Source organism: Ictalurus punctatus, chromosome 9 (assembly GCF_001660625.3).
Source record: "Ictalurus punctatus breed USDA103 chromosome 9, Coco_2.0, whole genome shotgun sequence".
Taxonomy (NCBI): domain Eukaryota; kingdom Metazoa; phylum Chordata; class Actinopteri; order Siluriformes; family Ictaluridae; genus Ictalurus; species Ictalurus punctatus.
Window position 1 is genome coordinate 21118995 of NC_030424.2, and position 18360 is coordinate 21137354.

Sequence of the window (18360 nt, forward strand, 5' to 3'; positions counted from 1 at the left end):
ATACTAAGAAGACATTTTTCTTCTATTTTTCGGAAACTTCCCTAAACCACACATGTAATGTAGTTCACAAATAGAGGCTACAGGTTCAACAAGAAGCAGCACAAATTCTCTGTGAAAGTCCCTGAGCTTGGAGAATTGCGGGAAATTAGTGCTTGTTGAGAAACCATGAAGAAAAAAAACCAACACTGCCGTTTTTGCATTTGAAACCAGTCAGTCAGACCACAGTGTGCATATGCACGGGTTTCACCTTAACCAGCTCTAAAGCACAGCTCGAGGTACATGTTCATCTTTAAACACCTAGAACTTACAGAGCACAGCCACACCACCGCTGGGAGCTTGTGTGACACCAGCAGTTTATGCTCCGATGCCCTGGTGTATGTGTTCCCTACAAAATGGAAGAAAATGGTACCTCAAGGGTTTTTCTGATGGTTAACGGTTCTAGCTTTCTAAAAGGGTTCTTCTTGGAACCTTTCTGTAAAGTTTTTTGTTTGTTTCCAGCAATGTCTGTTTAAATAGACCCAGTGAGAAACTTCCTAATCCTCACCTTCAGTAACATCGCTTTAGTGATAGCTTATACACTTCCAGTCCTGTCATTTCAAAGATGAAATCTTTGATTAGCGTCTCAACAGGCACAGTCTAAAGTGCAGTGTAAGTTTACTAAGATGCCTTTGAATCAAATGTGCTGTCGTTAAGTTTGTTCTTCGGAAATCAAGTTCACAAGTGTTGGCGATGAGTTTGAAAATACCTTTTATTTACTCTCACGGTGATTTATTCAATGCGTTTTCTTATTCTCCCCTTTTTTCCATAAAGGAAATAGGCCAGCGGAGCTGAACAGGCCTTCTTTGGTTTGGTGCAGGAAAGAGGGGTGACATTTTTTTTCCCCTTTCTGATGCTAATGAAAAGAGGAGCTTTTCCAGCTTTAGCTTGCAGAGCGTGTCTCTCCTGCAGCATGCTCCACTGCCTGGACATTGTGCGAGCACAAAAATCCAGGCCTGGTATCCAATAACGTGAAATTTCAGCAGAGAAGCAGCCATTGTGCGATGTGGAGTGGGAGGGGGAGAGGCTGGGGTTGACTTGGCAGGAGCCCAGGGCTCAGGCCACATCCTACTGCTCTCCTCCTCCACCACCTCCTCCTCTTTAAATCGGGCCAGGAAACGGCTGGCCCTGGATCCCCCTACCTCCCGGGTCAGGCCTCACACACATGCACTCAAGCAGTGCTTCACACGCTGGGAGATTTTGCACATGATTGTAAATCCTGAGACCGAGTGCTCTCTGCATCTAGGTAAACCAAAAACCGTTACAGCATTTGTTTTCCTTGTTTAATTTGCTGTATAAAGAATACAGAAGTCATTTCTTTCTCACTCACGTGGTGGGGAACACGTACACCAATGCCTGAGTGCGTCACACAAGCCGCCCACACAGTGGTGGTGTGATTTCTTTTGCCCTGTAAGTTCTAGGTGTTAAAGATGAACATGTACCTCGCCAAGTTGAGTGTTCGAGCTGATTAAAGGTAGCAGTCGCAGAAACACGCCGTGTTTTGATCAGTCTCTTTCAAACACAATCAATGGCCAAAAAATGGCAGATAGAACACATGAAACCTCCAGCATATTTCCTTTATGAATGTTTTTATAGAAGGCTTGTGCCACTTCTTGCTGAGTCTGTAGTCTCCCTTTTTCAACTGCATTTCACATGTGCTCTTTAGGGAAGTTGAAACTCTCAGAATGTGAAAAATATCTTCTTAGGGCAAGACAAAACAGGGTAGTGCGTGACCTGTAAAGTTACTCTGTAACCAAAAGTCTCTTTTCAGAGCATGTATTCTTTATTTTAATGTTATGATGAACTACACTCATTGTTTTGGGGTTTTTTTCATACTGCTGTTTTGGCTTTTTTTTTTTTTTTTTTTTTTTTTTTTTTTTTTTTTTAAAGGAAGTCTTCTTAAAACAATCTACATTAATATAGTTTGAGGGTTTGAAACATATTACGCATAAACATATTTGAATGATCTCTATGGACATTTTAAGGATCTGGACCTTGAACAAGGGTGTAAAATATTTTCAGACTTCTCAGAAACCCATATTCCAGTTCATAATAGTCGCTTCCTTTTTTCTCGGAAATGTAGTCATTCTTCCAGCAGACGAACTTGGAATCTTTGGGAATTTGTGTCTTGGCTGATCCTCTTCCGCCTGAACTCTGCCCTCTCAATACAGAGGGGAAAAAAGCCAACCTTTTGTCTGTGTGTTGATCATTGTGTGCAAATGATTCAGATTTTGTGTGTGTGTGTGTGTGTGCGTGTGTGTGTGTGTGTGTGCGTGGTGCAATGCAAAGAGATTGCTCTCATGAGATAGGTGGGGTGAGGCTGGGCGGATTTGAAAGGAAGTGTGTCTCATTAGGTTAAGTCAGTCCTTTTTTTCTGCTCTTTGTGTTTGATCACGCTTGACTTCTTTTCCTTCAAGTGCTTTTAAAAACACTGTAGTAGGATTTTTCAAATACAAATACACTTCTGAATCATTGTAGGTCATAGTCATCTCTGTACCTGTGCAAATAAAGCGTTGTCCGAGTGGAAATGTTTCAAATGAAAGCCATGCTTGATGCTGAAACTACCATTTCTTCCTCGTCTAGAGCTTTCCCCCCTTTTCCGTCTTTTACCACAGCTGTTATTCGTCTACTGACTCGCTTTAGAAAAGAAATTTCCAATATCAGTGTGTGTGTGTATGTGTATGTGTGTGTGTGTATAGCTTTATCTTTATTTAACCTCTCTTTTTTAAGGAATTGATCCTGATAAATAATAACCTCTTTGACTTTAATATGTTTAACGGTGAACCACTGCTTGTGTGTGGAGGATTATACCAACTAGCTTGTTAAGCAGAAAACAGGCATACATTCAGCATACTGCAAATTCACTTGACATTAGTAACGTACTAGTTCTGATCAGGATTTGGTGCTGTGGGTATATTTTATACTGATGATGTGTATGACCTTCTGTATTTTGTACTCTGGTCAGGTTTCTCAAAATGCTGATCATCATTCAGTGGTTAAAGCATGGATTCTGTTACCAGGAAAGGAGAAGTGGCAAATGTAGCGTCCAAAATGAGAAAAAGACAGATTTTACGATTTGTTTTCAAATCATTTGTATGCCCCACCAGAGAACTTACTTTAACTGGAGAAAGTATAAATGTTACAGAGCTATTAAAAAAAATATTTAAAAAAAGACGTCTTTTAATCTATTACTAGGATCCATAAAGAGCTGCGTTTGTCAAACGGTGACCTTTGTCATTTCCGGACTCGCATCGTTATTATCTAATCGAAGGAGCAATAGACGAGAGAGAGAGAGAGAGAGAGAGAGAGAACAACTGCTTCCCACACGTGTTAGGTGAAAGCTGAAGAAAGGAAGAAAAAAAAAAACAGTTGATCTGTGGATAATTTACCAGGTTTTCACTGAACACACGTAAACATTTAACCGTCTCCCTCTTTTTAGTCATAAAGTGTATTCAAAAACAGAAACAGTGATTATCATGATTACAAACATAGTGCATGCATCGAACAGCCATTTTGTTCTCCATCTTGATTCCAGCGCAGTCTGAAGGTTTCACTAATTATGTGTTTGCCTTTGCAGTGACAGTTATGCGCGTGTGAGAGCAGTGGTCATGACTCGCGATGACTCCAGCGGCGGATGGCTACCTCTGGGAGGCGGAGGCCTCAGCTGCGTGTCGGTCCACAAAGTTAGCCGGCCGGACTCTGACAGCCCCAGCGGCGTGGATTATCTCATCCAGGGGGAGCGACTCAAAGACAAGTTGGTAAGCATCCGCTCTTGGAACCCAGCCTGGCCCTTCATGGACTTGTATGTCTGAGTGACGCACATCCTCCTGAAAACGGGCTGGGAGATGAGATCATCATGCTCAGCGCTCACAGGAAGTGGCTGCTTAGCACTCATCCACAGGGCAGGTAGCTCAAAATAGGAGCGCACCGCATGACGCCGGCTGATGTCATCAGTAATAGAGACAAGCTGTTTAGAGAGAGAAAATGTAGGAGTGCTGTGTATTCCCACAGCGTTGATTGGAGAAGTCTCTTTTCGTCTACACATTGTAGGCTTTTGGCCTTTAAAATCAGTAAGAGCAACTAGATTTAATCCTGTAGTCAATAAACAAAATATTTTTTTCCACAAATACCAGTGCCATCAACACAGAATTATTGCTCAGATAAACCAATTATTATTAAATAGTGGGTTATCTTCTGTGGCAAAGTAATACTGTTTATTAAGCAGTTTTAATTGACCTGCCTGTTATTTGGAGAGTGAGATGCTTGGCGTGTTCTAGCTGAGTGAGGAGGAGAGTGGGGTGGGGGGATTGGGGCTTTAGATTTGATCTGCATTTTGTCTGAAAGGCACTGAGAGAGAGATGGCAATAACTGTGATGTTGGAGAGAATCTGCCTACAAGTGTAGCGATGCGGCACAGAGTGTCCTGATGAGTCAGCACAGGCCGAATATAGCCCACCAATGGGCTTCTGCGCTCTCTCTATTCAGACAAGCTTTAATCTGCCACTGAATTACACCATCATTCGGAAAGTAGGGGAAAGCGGGTTGGGATTCATGTAGGGTGCAGTACCAGTTTTGGGATTTTTGTGTGTGTGTGTGTGTGTGTGTGTGTGTGTGTGTGTGTGTGTGTGTGTTTCACATCATCATCATCTGACTCTTCTTTCACCATGTCAATCAAGCAAAGAGACTGATATCAGTGTCTCGTTCGGTGGCTCTAAAACGAGTCCTCCACACACCAACTGGAATTCCATTCATATCTCTGTTTTAACTGTTCTTCCTTTCATCTCTTTCTGCCTTTCATCCTTTTCTGTCTGCTGTTCTTCCGCTGACCCTCCCCCACTGTTTGTTTATCTGCATTTGCTCACCTTGCTGTCTTCTCGTGCCATTCTTTGCCTGCTGGAGTGCACTGTTTGAATGGCGTCTTCTCCTGTAACAGCAATACTTCCATCTCTGCTCACTTTGCATACCTTTACCTGACAGCGGTTACACTCAGTCTCACCTTGACACTTGACCCGGTCCTGCCATAGCCAAATTTGAACATGGACCTTTTCCTTAGGTTTGTAGAAGGAGAACTAAGAAAAGAATTGAGTTACAGATGTTACTGCTTGTTTTCTCATGTCTTTTCTGTTGCTCTTGTATAGAGTCTCTCTCTCTCTCTCTCTCTCTCTCTCTCCCCCTCACTCTCTCTCTCTCTCTCTCTCTCTCTCTCTCTCTCTCTCTCTCTCTCTCTCTCTCTCTCTCTCTCTCTCTCTCTCTCTCTCTCTCTCTCTCTCTCTCTCTCTCTCTCTCTCTCTCTCTCTCTCTGACTCCCCCACTGGCACTCAAACCCTGGAGACTAATGGGTGTTTCTCATTTCATTAAATCTGCTCAGGGGAAGGGCTAAACCCTGTTCAAAAGCCCTTATTATTAATAATCTTTTGTGCATTCACACTTTGACTGCATGTGTTCTGTCTCTGGTTTGGAGAATTGCTTGGAGCCACTAGAAACTTTGTTACTTACAAAGCATGCTTATATCTTATTAATCCACTATATTACACCTTATATGTAATTTACAGTATGTAACAAGTTGTTCTGCCTCTGGTTTATTTATAAATCTGACATTATCTCTGATCAGGTTGTGCTGGAGTGCATCATAAAGAGGGAGCTGGTCTACAACAAAGTCAACCCTATCTTCCACCATTGGCGAATCGACAACAAGAAGTTTGGCCTGACTTTCCAGAGTCCAGCTGATGCCAGAGCTTTTGACCGAGGGATACGGCGAGCCCTGGAGGACATAAAGCAAGGTTTGACTCCTCACTCCTTTATGATCTCTTGGCAACAGCTAATACGTGTGTAGACTTATATGCGGCATTGTGTCCTTCCTCTTTCTGAAATACTTTCTGTTTCATCACCTCATGCTCTCAAGTTGTATAAGATTTCAGAATCGGTGAGCTCAAATGAGAACAGGTATGATGAACCACTGTTTAATTTGATCGAAATGTCGAGATGTCTCTTCTCTTCCTTCTGGAATCAGCTAGGTTGTTTATTATTTTAGCCAGACTCATCCCTCCAGCTGTTTTACTTCAACCCAGACAATTACCTGCAAATAAAACAGTTGTGTGTGTGTGTGTGTGTGTGTGTGCGCGCGTGTGTACACTTGTTCTATATGAATGTGTGTCACAGTCCAGCAGCAGGGTAGGAGACATCATTGCCCAACCCTAGACCAGATCGGAACCCTAGATTACAGAATTTGCCTAATTAACTTTAAAATGCCTCCAGAGCATGACGCAACTTTCGGGAACCTGATTAGTGCAGTGTTATCTTAAATCAGATATAAGTAAGCCAAGAGCAGGTAACCGTGAAGGGAAGGGTAGCTGGCAGGTAAAGAAGGCGTGGTCACCTGGGGGATGAACAGAATCTGTGGAGCGGACAGGGGAGCACCAGTTTGACTGGAGGAGGGGTTGATTTGGTCTGGCAGCTTTTGATGCTGAGCGTGTTCCTTACCAAATGTCAGAGATGGCAGTTATAGCTAGCAGGGAAGCAGTATGAATAATTAATTTCATTTATATAATGCTTTTTTTTAGGCACCAAATGACACTTGCTATGAGTAAAAACACTAGACATAGCATATAAATAAGTGTTGAACTGGATATGATGGAGGGAGAAGCAATATTCTTTTCCTGTAAACATCACTGCTGTACACACTTCTATCCTGTTTATATTCACCGGACTTGGGTTTTTGGCAGAAAATGGCTAATGTAGGCTATACTAAAGAATCCCCTCTATTTTGGCAGACCACACTGAACTAACGTAAGCGTTAGTCCAGTCTGTCTCTAGTTCTCGTAATGTCTGAGCTGTTCTTTGGTTCTGGTGGAATATTCTGGAGGCTGCGGTTCGGAGCACACTCAGCAGATGGGGTGGGCTGCTCTCATGTATTTCAGGCCCGGTTGTGTTGTGTAATGCCTCGCTCAGGTTCCTCTGTATTCCTGTTGCATTGCTCCACTGCCCGCACTGCAGCGTGGCAGCTTTGCAGGGCGCTGTTGCTATAGCAACCAGGCACATGGCTCATCCAGCACAGTGGCCTGGCACCGGCAGAGTCGTGCTGCAGGAAACTCAAAGCCGTTCCCATCCAAGCTGCGCGCCACCTCTCTGTCTTTCCTTCACTTGCCCTCATGGTTTTCTCCTCTAGATCTCGCCGTGCTGGTGCAGACCTAGGCAGGTCATGATACCTATAATTCGTCGGATAATCACAAAATCACAAGATTTAGGGTGATTCTGTGTAGATATGGTGGGAGATATTAGTTCGTACTAACTAATACTTGGAAAAGTCTTTTCCCCTGAATTTCATACCGTCTTTTTCCTGTTTGCAGACTGATTTTAGATATCAGTTTGATAATCCATATTCCAAACACCTTCTTACGCAAATGTCCACTTGTGGATCAGTAAAGTGCATTCATTGATGAATTTACAATAGTACAACTCACATTTACCCTATACGTTCAGAATTGCAGAATATATGTTCCCAGTACTGCTCTGTCCACAAGCATCTCACTCATTTATTCTCTTTTCACTTTCCAGGCTGTCCGGTGTACAGTGACTCAGAGGTTCCTGAAGATGGATTACAGGTGAGTCAACCACAAGGTTTAATGCGAAGTGGCCAAGGCTTAGCAGACCGAGATGTGGTGAACATGCCTGCCTAATGCCCCTTAGTCATTTGGCACCCATTTTGAGTGGTCGGTATCTGAAAAAAAAAAAATCAAAGAACACTCCAGCCTCCATTACCAAATGTTGTGTGAAATGATATCGGCACCTGGTATAGCAGAAGCGTGTAGCAGTCAACAGATATCGTGACTCATTTTCGCAAACGGGTGGTGATGAAATTTTCCCCTTGGACAGGCCTAATCTTCTGTCTCAAGTGCATTGCTCCTTATGGGCTACATAGATATGGGTCAGTACAATGTGTTGAAGAAAACAAAAAGTTTTTGTTCTGTCGTATCTGCACTCGGTTCCAAAAAGTGACTGCATGGAACAGCTTTTCGACTTCATATAACTGCTTTTTGGAGGAGTCCAGAAGTCTGCCATGTGGATGTATTCATTTTAGAACAGTTTTTTTTTTTTTTAAAGATCTGATCTGGATTTTTTTTTCTTCAGCTTTCAGGTTCTGCACATTTCATAGTTATCACAACTATCACAAATACGATGCAATGTGGGAATAGGAGAATACTTTTAATAGTACAATTCTTTCTCTTTTATGACACATTTATTACTATTTTCCCCATATATTTCTTCCTAAGTATTCCTAATTTTGCACTTCCGGAGAGGTGTGACTGTCTTTTATGTCAAAGTATACTTCATAAAATCATAAATTGATATATTATTATTTTTTGTAGAAAAATAGTTCTCTTACCAGCGAGGAGAGGACTGATCTTCTGCCATGATATTTCCTCATTTTGGATAGAAATCAGTTTGTTTTTTTGCTTTTTTTTAACCACAAAGTTCTAAATCCTGAACTCTGTCAACGTGTAGCTTTATCACCTTGCTACAGTGTTTAAACATATTCAAGCAGAGATAATATGTTAAGGCAGATTATGGTCTTTTTTTTAGTGTCCTAGTCCTCAACCATGCTGGAATTTGACTTCATTCATAGAGAAAAGGGCTGTGGAGATTACCTGGGATCAGTGATGCGTCAGCTCCAATGGCGCTGCTGTTGCTAGGCGGCAAGAGAGTGGAGGAGGGATGCGGGGAGCCACTGAGGATGTAGCCATGGTGATTCACCAGCACAGCGCTGGGGTTACAGAGCCAGGACGCAGCACAACACTTAGTCATTCACACGCCTCAGCCTCCAGAACGGCGCGGACAAAACAATTACACATTCGCCAAAGCACCATCCTGCACCGATCCACTGTGACTAGCAAAATGGGCTTCTGACTCAAGGGATGTTATGTGGTATTCCTGAAAATGAGAAATGCTTTTAAGTAGACATGCACCGATACTAAATTTCTCAGCCGATACCGATAACCGATTATTCAGAGTGATATCGGCCGACACCGATAGTTCTGCCTTTTATGCCTTCTTTTAAATTAATTATAATTAATTCAACAATTCTGAAGGAAATGCAAATAAAAACTTTATTCTCTCCATTTCAACAAGTTGTTTTACAGTAACTGGTCTCATAAGCAGAAAACACATTACTCTAATGAATATTAACACATTAACTAAATAAAGATTAAAGTAAGATTTCTTAATTTATTGAATATTATTAATTCATATTAACACTGACTGAAACCCTCCTGTTAGGCTTCACATTCACTCACCACAAACAAAAGCATTTCTACGTCATCATTGACCTCAAGCTGGTAATATACAATATAAACTTTATTATATATTAACATTAACTGGATATGAAATATTCTACTCTACAAATATATTTTTCTGTGCTCTATATATATATATATATATATATATATATATATACACATACACACACTACTTTTTTGTCAACTCATCTTCATTTAAATCTTTCAATGGTGTATTGGCACTTTAATTCAGCACGAGCAGAGCAGCAAAAAATAAATAAATAAATAGACTCTACGCCGAAACTCCCACTTCACTTCTGCTCACTTCCGGTGTAAAATTTTAGCAGTGCAGAGCTTACAGAGATTACAAACTGCAGTTTTGTCATCATTCCACACGAGACATCTTTACACACAGCACGTGATCTATGTGTTTTCCCGCCCTCTTTTGATTAACAGGATATAATCGGCCCTGATCATCGGATGTTTATGAACTATCAGCCGATAGCCCATAGCGTGAAAAGCCCATAGCCTTTATACATCGGTGCACCTCTACTTTTTAAGCCATTCTTGAGGCTTATTAGCTGTATTTTTTTTTTTTTTGCCTCCAAGTTACAAATCATGATCTGTCCATTAACTGCAGACTTCTCGGTCTTGTGGGTGCTTAGAAGAATTAGGATAAATAAATGCAAACTCTTGGTGTGCTCTTTCAGAAAAAAAAGAGTGCACAGATAAGATGAATTGCTCCCTTGTCTTGAATAGATAGAAATGCCTGAAGATTTGGCCTCTGGGAGCCGAGTGTGTGCTTTCCTGGTGTGATTGCAGCCATCTTAGTTTGAGCCAAGAATTTGTTTGCCGTCTCCTCTCCCTCCCTAAGTAAGGAAGTTGTGTACAGGAAAATCATCTTGTGGGGAGGCAGTAAACTCGGAAAAGGAGAACAAGTCTTGCCAAATCTGGCATTAAGCAGACTTTCCCATCCATAAAAGTTGTCTTTTATGTTAATTGGCAATGTTGTTAAGTATATTTTTGTAGAGCGGCACATTTGAGATTTCTTGGGTACATAACGTAAATAGCGTGATCGCTCTGCATCAGCTTTTAATCTTTTCCTTCAAGTGGTTTGATCCTAAAGACAAAAGTTCAGTGTAAAAACCTTCAAACTGTTGCAAGTCCTTGAGAGCATGTGAAAAAGAGCTATTACGTGTGACTTTGTATTTGATAAGCAGACCTGTGCACACATGCCATGAATAGAGAGCAATTCTGCAAAGCGGAGGAAAAAGAAAGGGAGAGAGAGCAAGCGAATGTGCGTTCTACTCCTGCTGGTGCGCTGCCAGGCCTCAGTTCTTATCTCCCACAGTGCTCAGTGGGTAGATCACAACCAGATTTGCCCCTGCATATGCTCGGGCTCAGGCCACTCTGCAGCAAGGGCTTTAAAAGGAACTCCAAGTCTGGTTCTCATTTCAACTGCCTAACTCTCCTCCCTTCCTCCCACCGCACACACACACGCGCACACACAGCTGTCATCTGGCTTTTTAAGTTCTGGACTGCGTTTCTCCAGCTGGAGCTGGTTTATGACATTCCCCCGGCAGACCCATTGGCCGTGCATTCTCTCTCTCTATCTCTCTCTCTCTCTCTCTCTCTCTCTCTCTCTCTCTCTCTCTCTCTCTCTCTCTCTCTCTCTCTCTATCAAACATACAAATGCATGCACCATTTTCTCCACTCCATTTTTCACTTCACTCCCTTTTTGCCCTTCTTCATACTGTGTTTGTATGTGTGCTTTTACGTTAAAAGAAAAAGAAAAAGGGGTGGGGGGTGAGGGGGGAGTCAAAGGAAGCATCTCTTAGCAACCACAGGACAGTAATTACTGTAGCAGCAGCTGGGAGCAAACCAGATTTCCGCTGTGTGTTAAAACACTGGCGTGGGCTACTTTACACACAGCACTGACTAACCAGTGCCAGCAGCCTCCCCCACATGCAGAGAGCAGAAAAACCTGGATGTAGGTGGGTGTGGGCGTGTGTGTGTGAGAAAAAGAGAGAGAGAAAGATGCCTGCCCTAAAAGCTGCAAGCTCATGCGGCTTCTCCGATGCGCACGCTGTAATTTAGATATCAATTTTCCAGCCTCATGATAGCTCCCCACTTCCATGAGCTTTTTGGGAACTTCCTCCTCCTGTGTTGCGGTGGAGGTGGTCAGGTTTAACTCGCACCAGACTCTCAAAGCTGCTCGCCTCTTTCTTGTTTACATGCTGCATCTCAGCAACATTCCTCTAGTATCCGGTGGATGAATGACCATCTGTTAGACAGCATACATTTCTGAATATGTATACAATCCCTTTTCCTGTTTATGAGGTACACCTACTTTCTAGCTACACCAATTTTATCTTCTACACCTACCAAATAGTTTCCTTTTGTAGGTATATAATTACTCACTGTAGTACATCTGTTGCTATGCACAATTTGTCAGCTCCCCTGACTCCATCCACCACTGGAAAGGGACCACCCCAGAACCACTGCTGATCAGATGTTAATGCAGCAGCGATATGGACATTTCATTGGGGGTGTGTGTGTGTGTGTGTGTGTGTGTGTGTGTGTGTGTGTGTGTGTGTGTGTGTGTGTGTGTGTGTGTGTGCTTGGATGATGATGAAAGTTTGAAGATCAATAGTCCCAAACTGTGAACATAATAATACAAAAAGAAAAAAACCTACAAGGTTGACCAACAAGGTATATTGCCAGGAAAAAAAAGGGAGGGTGTGTATGTATGTGTGTGTGTGTGTGTGTGTGTGTGTGTATATATATATATATATATATATATATATATATATATATATATATATATATATATATATATATATATAAATATAATATATATTATAATTTTGTTGTTGTTCTTTTATTTTGAACACTGGACACAATATGTATTTACAACAAAAGCATCAGGTTAGGGTTTTGGGTATGTAGAATCCATTCCTGTTCTCTGAGCTACTTTATCTGGCATATTGGAGGTGTCTGTGTTTGATAAGGGCATACTTGCAGAATCTGCACCTATAAAAATGTGTCTGGGAACGTTTGCAAGGACAACAGAAACTAAGTACTCATGAAAATGTTCCCATGCCAATGTTGTTGCTGGATATCAGACTCCACCTGGTGGAAGGAAAGAGAACACTTGATAGTTTTGTTTTTTTTTTTGTTTTATTTGATTTATTTTATCAGCTATTGCACTACCGGTTGATCTTTGTGAGGGCAGGTGCATGTAATCAGAGGCTGTAAATATCGATTCTTCATTTTTCAGGTTAATCAGGAGCCTCCCTCTATCTGCACGCCCATTAGAGAGCCGTTCTCTCCGCACAGCCGAGTGGTGTCCACGGAGCCTTTCCGTAGCTGTTATGTGCGTGCTCAGCCGTTTGAGGAGTTCTCCAGCCCCAGCCATCGCTATCTGCCCCCGCAGGTCAGTTCAAGCCTTCGACAAACTGCATTTCTTGACGTTACTGTTACCTGACCCAATCCTTCTAATTTTCTGTGCTCTTTATCGTTTTAGGTCTCTTTCTCCTCGACACGCCACGTGAGCTTTCACATGGATGACGAAGAGGTTGTTCGGATCAACCCCCGCAAGGATGTCCTCATCCGCGGGTATGAGGACTACAGGCACCCGGTCATGTGGAAGCAGGACACAGAGCGTGACGACGCTGATTTCTCTACCACATTTACCAAACTGGACAGCAAGAAAAGTGAGTACTCATTTTTGGAAGGCTCCGAGCATCGCACGGGCACCAAGGACTCGATCAAAACTCAGCAGCCTTCGCCTCTACTAAAGTCCAAGAAGTCTCGGAGGAGGCGGGAGGACGGCGAGCGCTCGCGCTGCATATATTGCCGTGAGATGTTCAACCATGAGGAGAACCGACGTGGGGAGTGCCAGGACGCGCCTGACCCCATCAAGCAGTGCATCTACAAGGTGAGCTGCATGCTGTGCGCAGAGAGCATGCTCTACCACTGCATGTCTGACTCGGAGGGGGACTTCTCGGACCCATGCTCATGCGATTCCAGCGAAGAGCAGTTCTGTGTGCGCTGGCTGGCTCTGCTCGGCCTATCCATAATCGCACCCTGCATGTGCTGCTACCCACCACTGCGGGCCTGTCACCACTGTGGAGAGGCCTGCCACTGCTGCGGTGGCAAGCACAAGGCCGCCGGCTGAGCCGAGCCGACGGGGGAGAAATACACGGCCACGTGAAGAAACAACCGCCGCCGTCGCTTTTCTTTTTTCATTCACCCCTTGAGGCGGGTGAGGTGCTCCACCCGCCACTTTGGAGGCTTTGGAGATTTGATTTGGCCGAGAGCAGCAGAAGCCAATGACCGGATCTTCTTGGGCTCTCGAGCTCACGTCACGGAGCTCGTTACGGAAGGGAAGGCGTTTATGGAATGAACGCGAATCACGAAATGAGCAAAAATAAAAAAAGAGACAAAATCACTTGACATACAGATGTCAGACTTTCATTACGAATCGCGTGTAACCTTTGTGAAGGAATGTTGTCTTTTGTACAGAGATCAAAACTATAACAAAGAAATCAAAACTGGTTGTGCATACAGAGGATCTGCTGTATGGGTATGCTAAAAGGGATATTTTCTTGCTTTTTGTGAATTTGCAGTAGGGTTAAAGTGGCCTTCTCTTTCGACTGGAGCCTTCGCTGACTGTGTAATTATTAGACAAAAGAAAACATGCACTAGTCCCGTGAAAGGTAACCCTCATGAATAATGGTACATACACTAAAACACTTTGGGCAAGTTTTAGCAGTGCAAATTTCAATTTCTGTAATGGGTGTGTGTGTGTGTGTGTGTGTGTGTGTGTGTGTGTGTGTGTTTCCTGCTTTTCTTTTCTTTGTTTGTAAGAGACAGTAACGTCATTTCTTTTGAAATGGTAGTATGACATATAGCCTTTGTTATTAATCGTGCTAATGTTTAAAATGCATCCTTCTCTAATTGGCAAGACTATTTGGACCACACAGGTGCATTCCAGCATAGAGTGATTGATGACGTAATACAGCTGTCCACGTTTATCCCTGGTTCATTTCCATGTCAGCAAGAGATTGAGAGACCAATTAGTCAGGAAATGTACATTTGACTTTCAATTTCATCTCATGTTTATCAGAGCGAAACTGGGTTCTTTTCAGCTTTTTACTTATTTTCAAGCTGAAATTGTGCTCAACCAGCAAGTTTTTTTTTCTTAGACGACATGACCACCCATTTTGGTATTTTAATGATCATGGTTCAGAGGGTGTCCAATTTCTATTCTCGAACAAGGCACTTGTATCGATTTAAAATGGGATATCCCTGTATTTGAGTTTCTTCATTCAAATGCCCCTTATAAAAGCACTCACTTCCAAGCTTTGGTTACAGCTTCATGTCCACGTTTTATATTCCGTCTAGTATGTAGTCTTTGTCATAGTTTAGAGAGTTACTTTTCCCCATTTCTCAATGCACACAAATGAAACAAAAAAAACACAAACTGACCTGATTTAATATCATTTGAGACTTGCTGTAACATGCAAATATTTCTCTCAACACTATAAATCACTTCCTTGTTTAAGGAAGGTCTGCAGACTCACAAACCCCATGTCAAGCAAGGCATTATCAGGAATTATGAGACAAAATTTTCTAGACACTGCATTTTTGAAAATTTCCTACCCACACATGCATATACATTATATATATAAAATATAGTACTGTGCAAAAGTCTTAGGCAACCTATCTTTTAGTACAAACTTTGTTCTTTGTTATAGATTTTTATTTTATGACTTCTACATTATCGAGTCAGTACAAAAACATTTTAGATTTCCAAACATTAGTTTTCCAGCACAAAATGAAATGTTACAGAAAAATGTTGGTATGTCAGTAACGAAAGCAGCGTATTAAATGAAGAGAAACTTTCAGACAAAAAAACATCATGATGGCTGCTGGATTTTGCTGCAAAAATAAGAAGCGACAGTCAAAGTCTCCAGAAGAACCGTGGCTGGTTCTGCAAAATACTCAGTAAAACTTACAGCTCATTTCCTTATAAAACTGCACTAATTCTACCTGAGACTATTTTATTTATTTTTTTTTATTATTTTTTTTTAACAAATAGTCATCACACCAAATATTGCCTCTGTTTCATTTATTACTGTTTATCGCTCTTTATAGTATTTTTTTTTTTTTATGGAGAAACATATAATTTAATAATTTTTTTGAAGGCACCTTTGCTTTACAGTATTTCTTTGCATGTGCCCCAGACTTTTGCACGATACTGTGTATATGTTAGCCAAATTAAGTTGTTGTTTTTTCCTGTTAGCAGGAAAGTTGCTCCCAATTTCGAAAAGGCCAGTACGAGGCGTTCCATACTCCAGTTCTCTGATCTCCCTGTTCATTTTACATCAACACACTTTACTTTCTATGCAAATATTTCCATGAGAAACACTTAGATCTCTTCGTAAAAGTCGGTGATGTGACACTTTAATATTGTAGATGTTAATCTTGGTACCAAACTCAAAAACCTTATGTAAATATGTAACACTATATTTAAGCAACAATAATAATCCCATTCAAATTTTTAAAGAGAGAGTTGTATTTATCACTGCTGTCAGTATATACTATAGCTTGAGTTGACAGCATTATGTACATAGGTCACCTTTTTAGTATTATTTCACATTGAAAGTAGAGGGCGTACATGATGAAAATGATCGAGCTTTTACTAGAGATTCTCTCTAGTCTTGTATTGCAGAAAGAAGGCTAGAGAAGGTACAGTAGTGGCAGTCCACTTCTCAAAGGTTTAGTCATATGAAGCTGCTAGAAACAATCACTAATTATGCGCTGAGAGGAATAAAATTCAGCTATGAATGACTGTTAAAACTAAAATCGTTCTTTGGATTTGATGATCACAAATGTTTTCTTATGTTTGTCTTTTTCGTTAAGCACACCCATTTTTGAGTTTCCAGGTTTTATTTTTGTTTGTTTTTTTAAAGTCTATCCATCCCATACTGTTTGGGATTGCGTGTTTGTTTTTATGTCGCAAGCTGAACCAAGGTTTGATGAACCTTAACAAAACTTGCTGGCTGAGAAGACATGTAGAATAGGCCACATCCATACAATTATATTGTAGACAGATACTGTAATGCCTAGTTTCATTCTGCATTAAGCAGCACGGTGAAGCCACATGTAATGTGCTGTATTTAATATGCAACCTGTCTGCTTTCTTTGCTTCCTTTCCACTTTGCCGTTAACTTAGCATTTATCCGTCTTCAGTTTTTAACCACTTGCTGCTAGTCTTTTATTTTTGAACTCTTGGACTTTGTGTATAACTCTGGAATGCATAAAAGATGAACATTCTTTACTGTTTAGAGAAATGCTTATGTAAATCTGTCATTTCAGTGTGATGTAAACAAACAAAAAAAAAAAAACAACAGCTATGTTCACAGCAGTTTAGTGGTTTCTTTGGAATTCTTCGACGCTTTGGTGCACTGACATGTAGCTAGGCTTTCCCCCCCACCCCTTTTCATAGCGCTTGATGATGTAAAGCTCACGTGATAAGTTTGAAGTTGTGAAGACATTTGTGTTATGGTAATTGCAGTATAAATGGTACTCTGATGATTCCACTATGAACACTGCCTGGTTCTTTATCTGCATCTCTGAGTTTTAGTGCCATCTGCTTCACCCACTGACAACCTCGAAAAAGTGCCTCACGTCCATCAGAAGTTCCATCCCAAACTTAACCGCTCTTGCTATGGTTGTATTGGTTTATACACGTCTAGGTATTTGTATCATGGTTTGAAAAATACCAAGTATATGATGTAATATTTATAGTTCAGTAACTCATGTCATAGTTGTTATTTTCTTTATACAGATGTAGCTTGTTACGTTTCATAAATATATAATGTAAATATGCATACAAATGTTTGTAACTGTTTTTGTTACATCATACACTTGTAATTTGACATATAAAATAACATTACCATAATAAAAGGTGAGTTTTAATGTATTCTCAGCTGTGTGCATGTGTGTGTGTAGTACATCAGTATCAGTATTCAGTATATTTTGCCCTGTGTACCTGCTAAGAAGTTGTTTGATGTAGGACTGAATTTCACAAATGGGAAACAGAGGTAGGTATAGGCCAACTATGTTAATAAGGACTAAATTGTTTATCGAATAAAAATTATGTCTTCGAGTGGTTATAAAATGTAAGTGTACTATGAAGTCACTGATAATAAGCATACTGATGTTTAAATTAACTTGGTGTACACTGAAAATACACAGATAATGTTCATATCCAACATCAGAATGGGGTAAAATATGTGATCACGGTGACTTTAACCGTGGCATGGTGGTTGGTGCTAGGTGGGCTGGTTAGAGTATTTCAGAAACTGCTGATCTCCTGGAATTCTCTTGCACAGCAGTCTCTAGACTTTACTCAGAAGGGTGCAAAAAAACATTCATTGAGCTGCAGTTCTGCAAGCTGAAGCACCTTGTTGATGAGAGATGTCAGAGGAGAATTGTCAGATTAGTTCAACTCTTTACAACTGTGGTGAGCAGAAAAGCATCTCAGAATGCACAACAAATCTTGTTCTCGAATAGGTTACAACAACAGAAAACCACAGGCGTCAAGTAAGAACAGAAACCTGAGGTTACAACTGACACAGCAAACTGGAAAGTTGAAGATTGGAAAAAGACCAGGCAGTGGCCTTCTGCTATTGTATCCCATCTGCCTTAATGCACGTTGTGTTGTGGTTTCTGAGATGCTTTTCTGCTCAACACAGTTGTAAAGTGTGCTTATTAACAACCATAGCCTTCCTCTCAGCTCGAATCAGTCTGGCCATTCAGCAAGACGTTTCGACTGGCACTCACTGTACATTACGTTAAAATTAATTATTAAATAATTCAGTAATTCATCATTTAATGATCTTTATGATTTTATGTTTCTGGGAGACATTATATAAATGTAATAATACTTCTCACATGAATAGAGTCACTCATATTGGCTTCTATAGCCTATGAGTAAAATTCAATTTGCTGAGTTTTGAAATTTCCACATTGTCTAAATG

At 41.1% G+C, this 18360-nt stretch overlaps 1 protein-coding gene across 1 annotated transcript in view; it reads left to right on the plus strand.

The window, feature by feature from the left end:
* spred1 (sprouty related EVH1 domain containing 1) overlaps positions 1–17300 on the plus strand; it is a 28566-nt gene extending 11266 nt beyond the window's left edge. The window contains exons 2-6 of the mRNA XM_017476572.3: positions 3614–3794; positions 5647–5815; positions 7590–7636; positions 12588–12743; positions 12834–17300. Of these exons, the coding sequence (XP_017332061.1) occupies positions 3614–3794; positions 5647–5815; positions 7590–7636; positions 12588–12743; positions 12834–13487 (1207 nt within the window). The 3' untranslated portion in view covers positions 13488–17300. The remainder of the gene's footprint in view (positions 1–3613; positions 3795–5646; positions 5816–7589; positions 7637–12587; positions 12744–12833) is intronic.
* The last annotated feature ends 1060 nt before the right edge of the window (positions 17301–18360 follow it).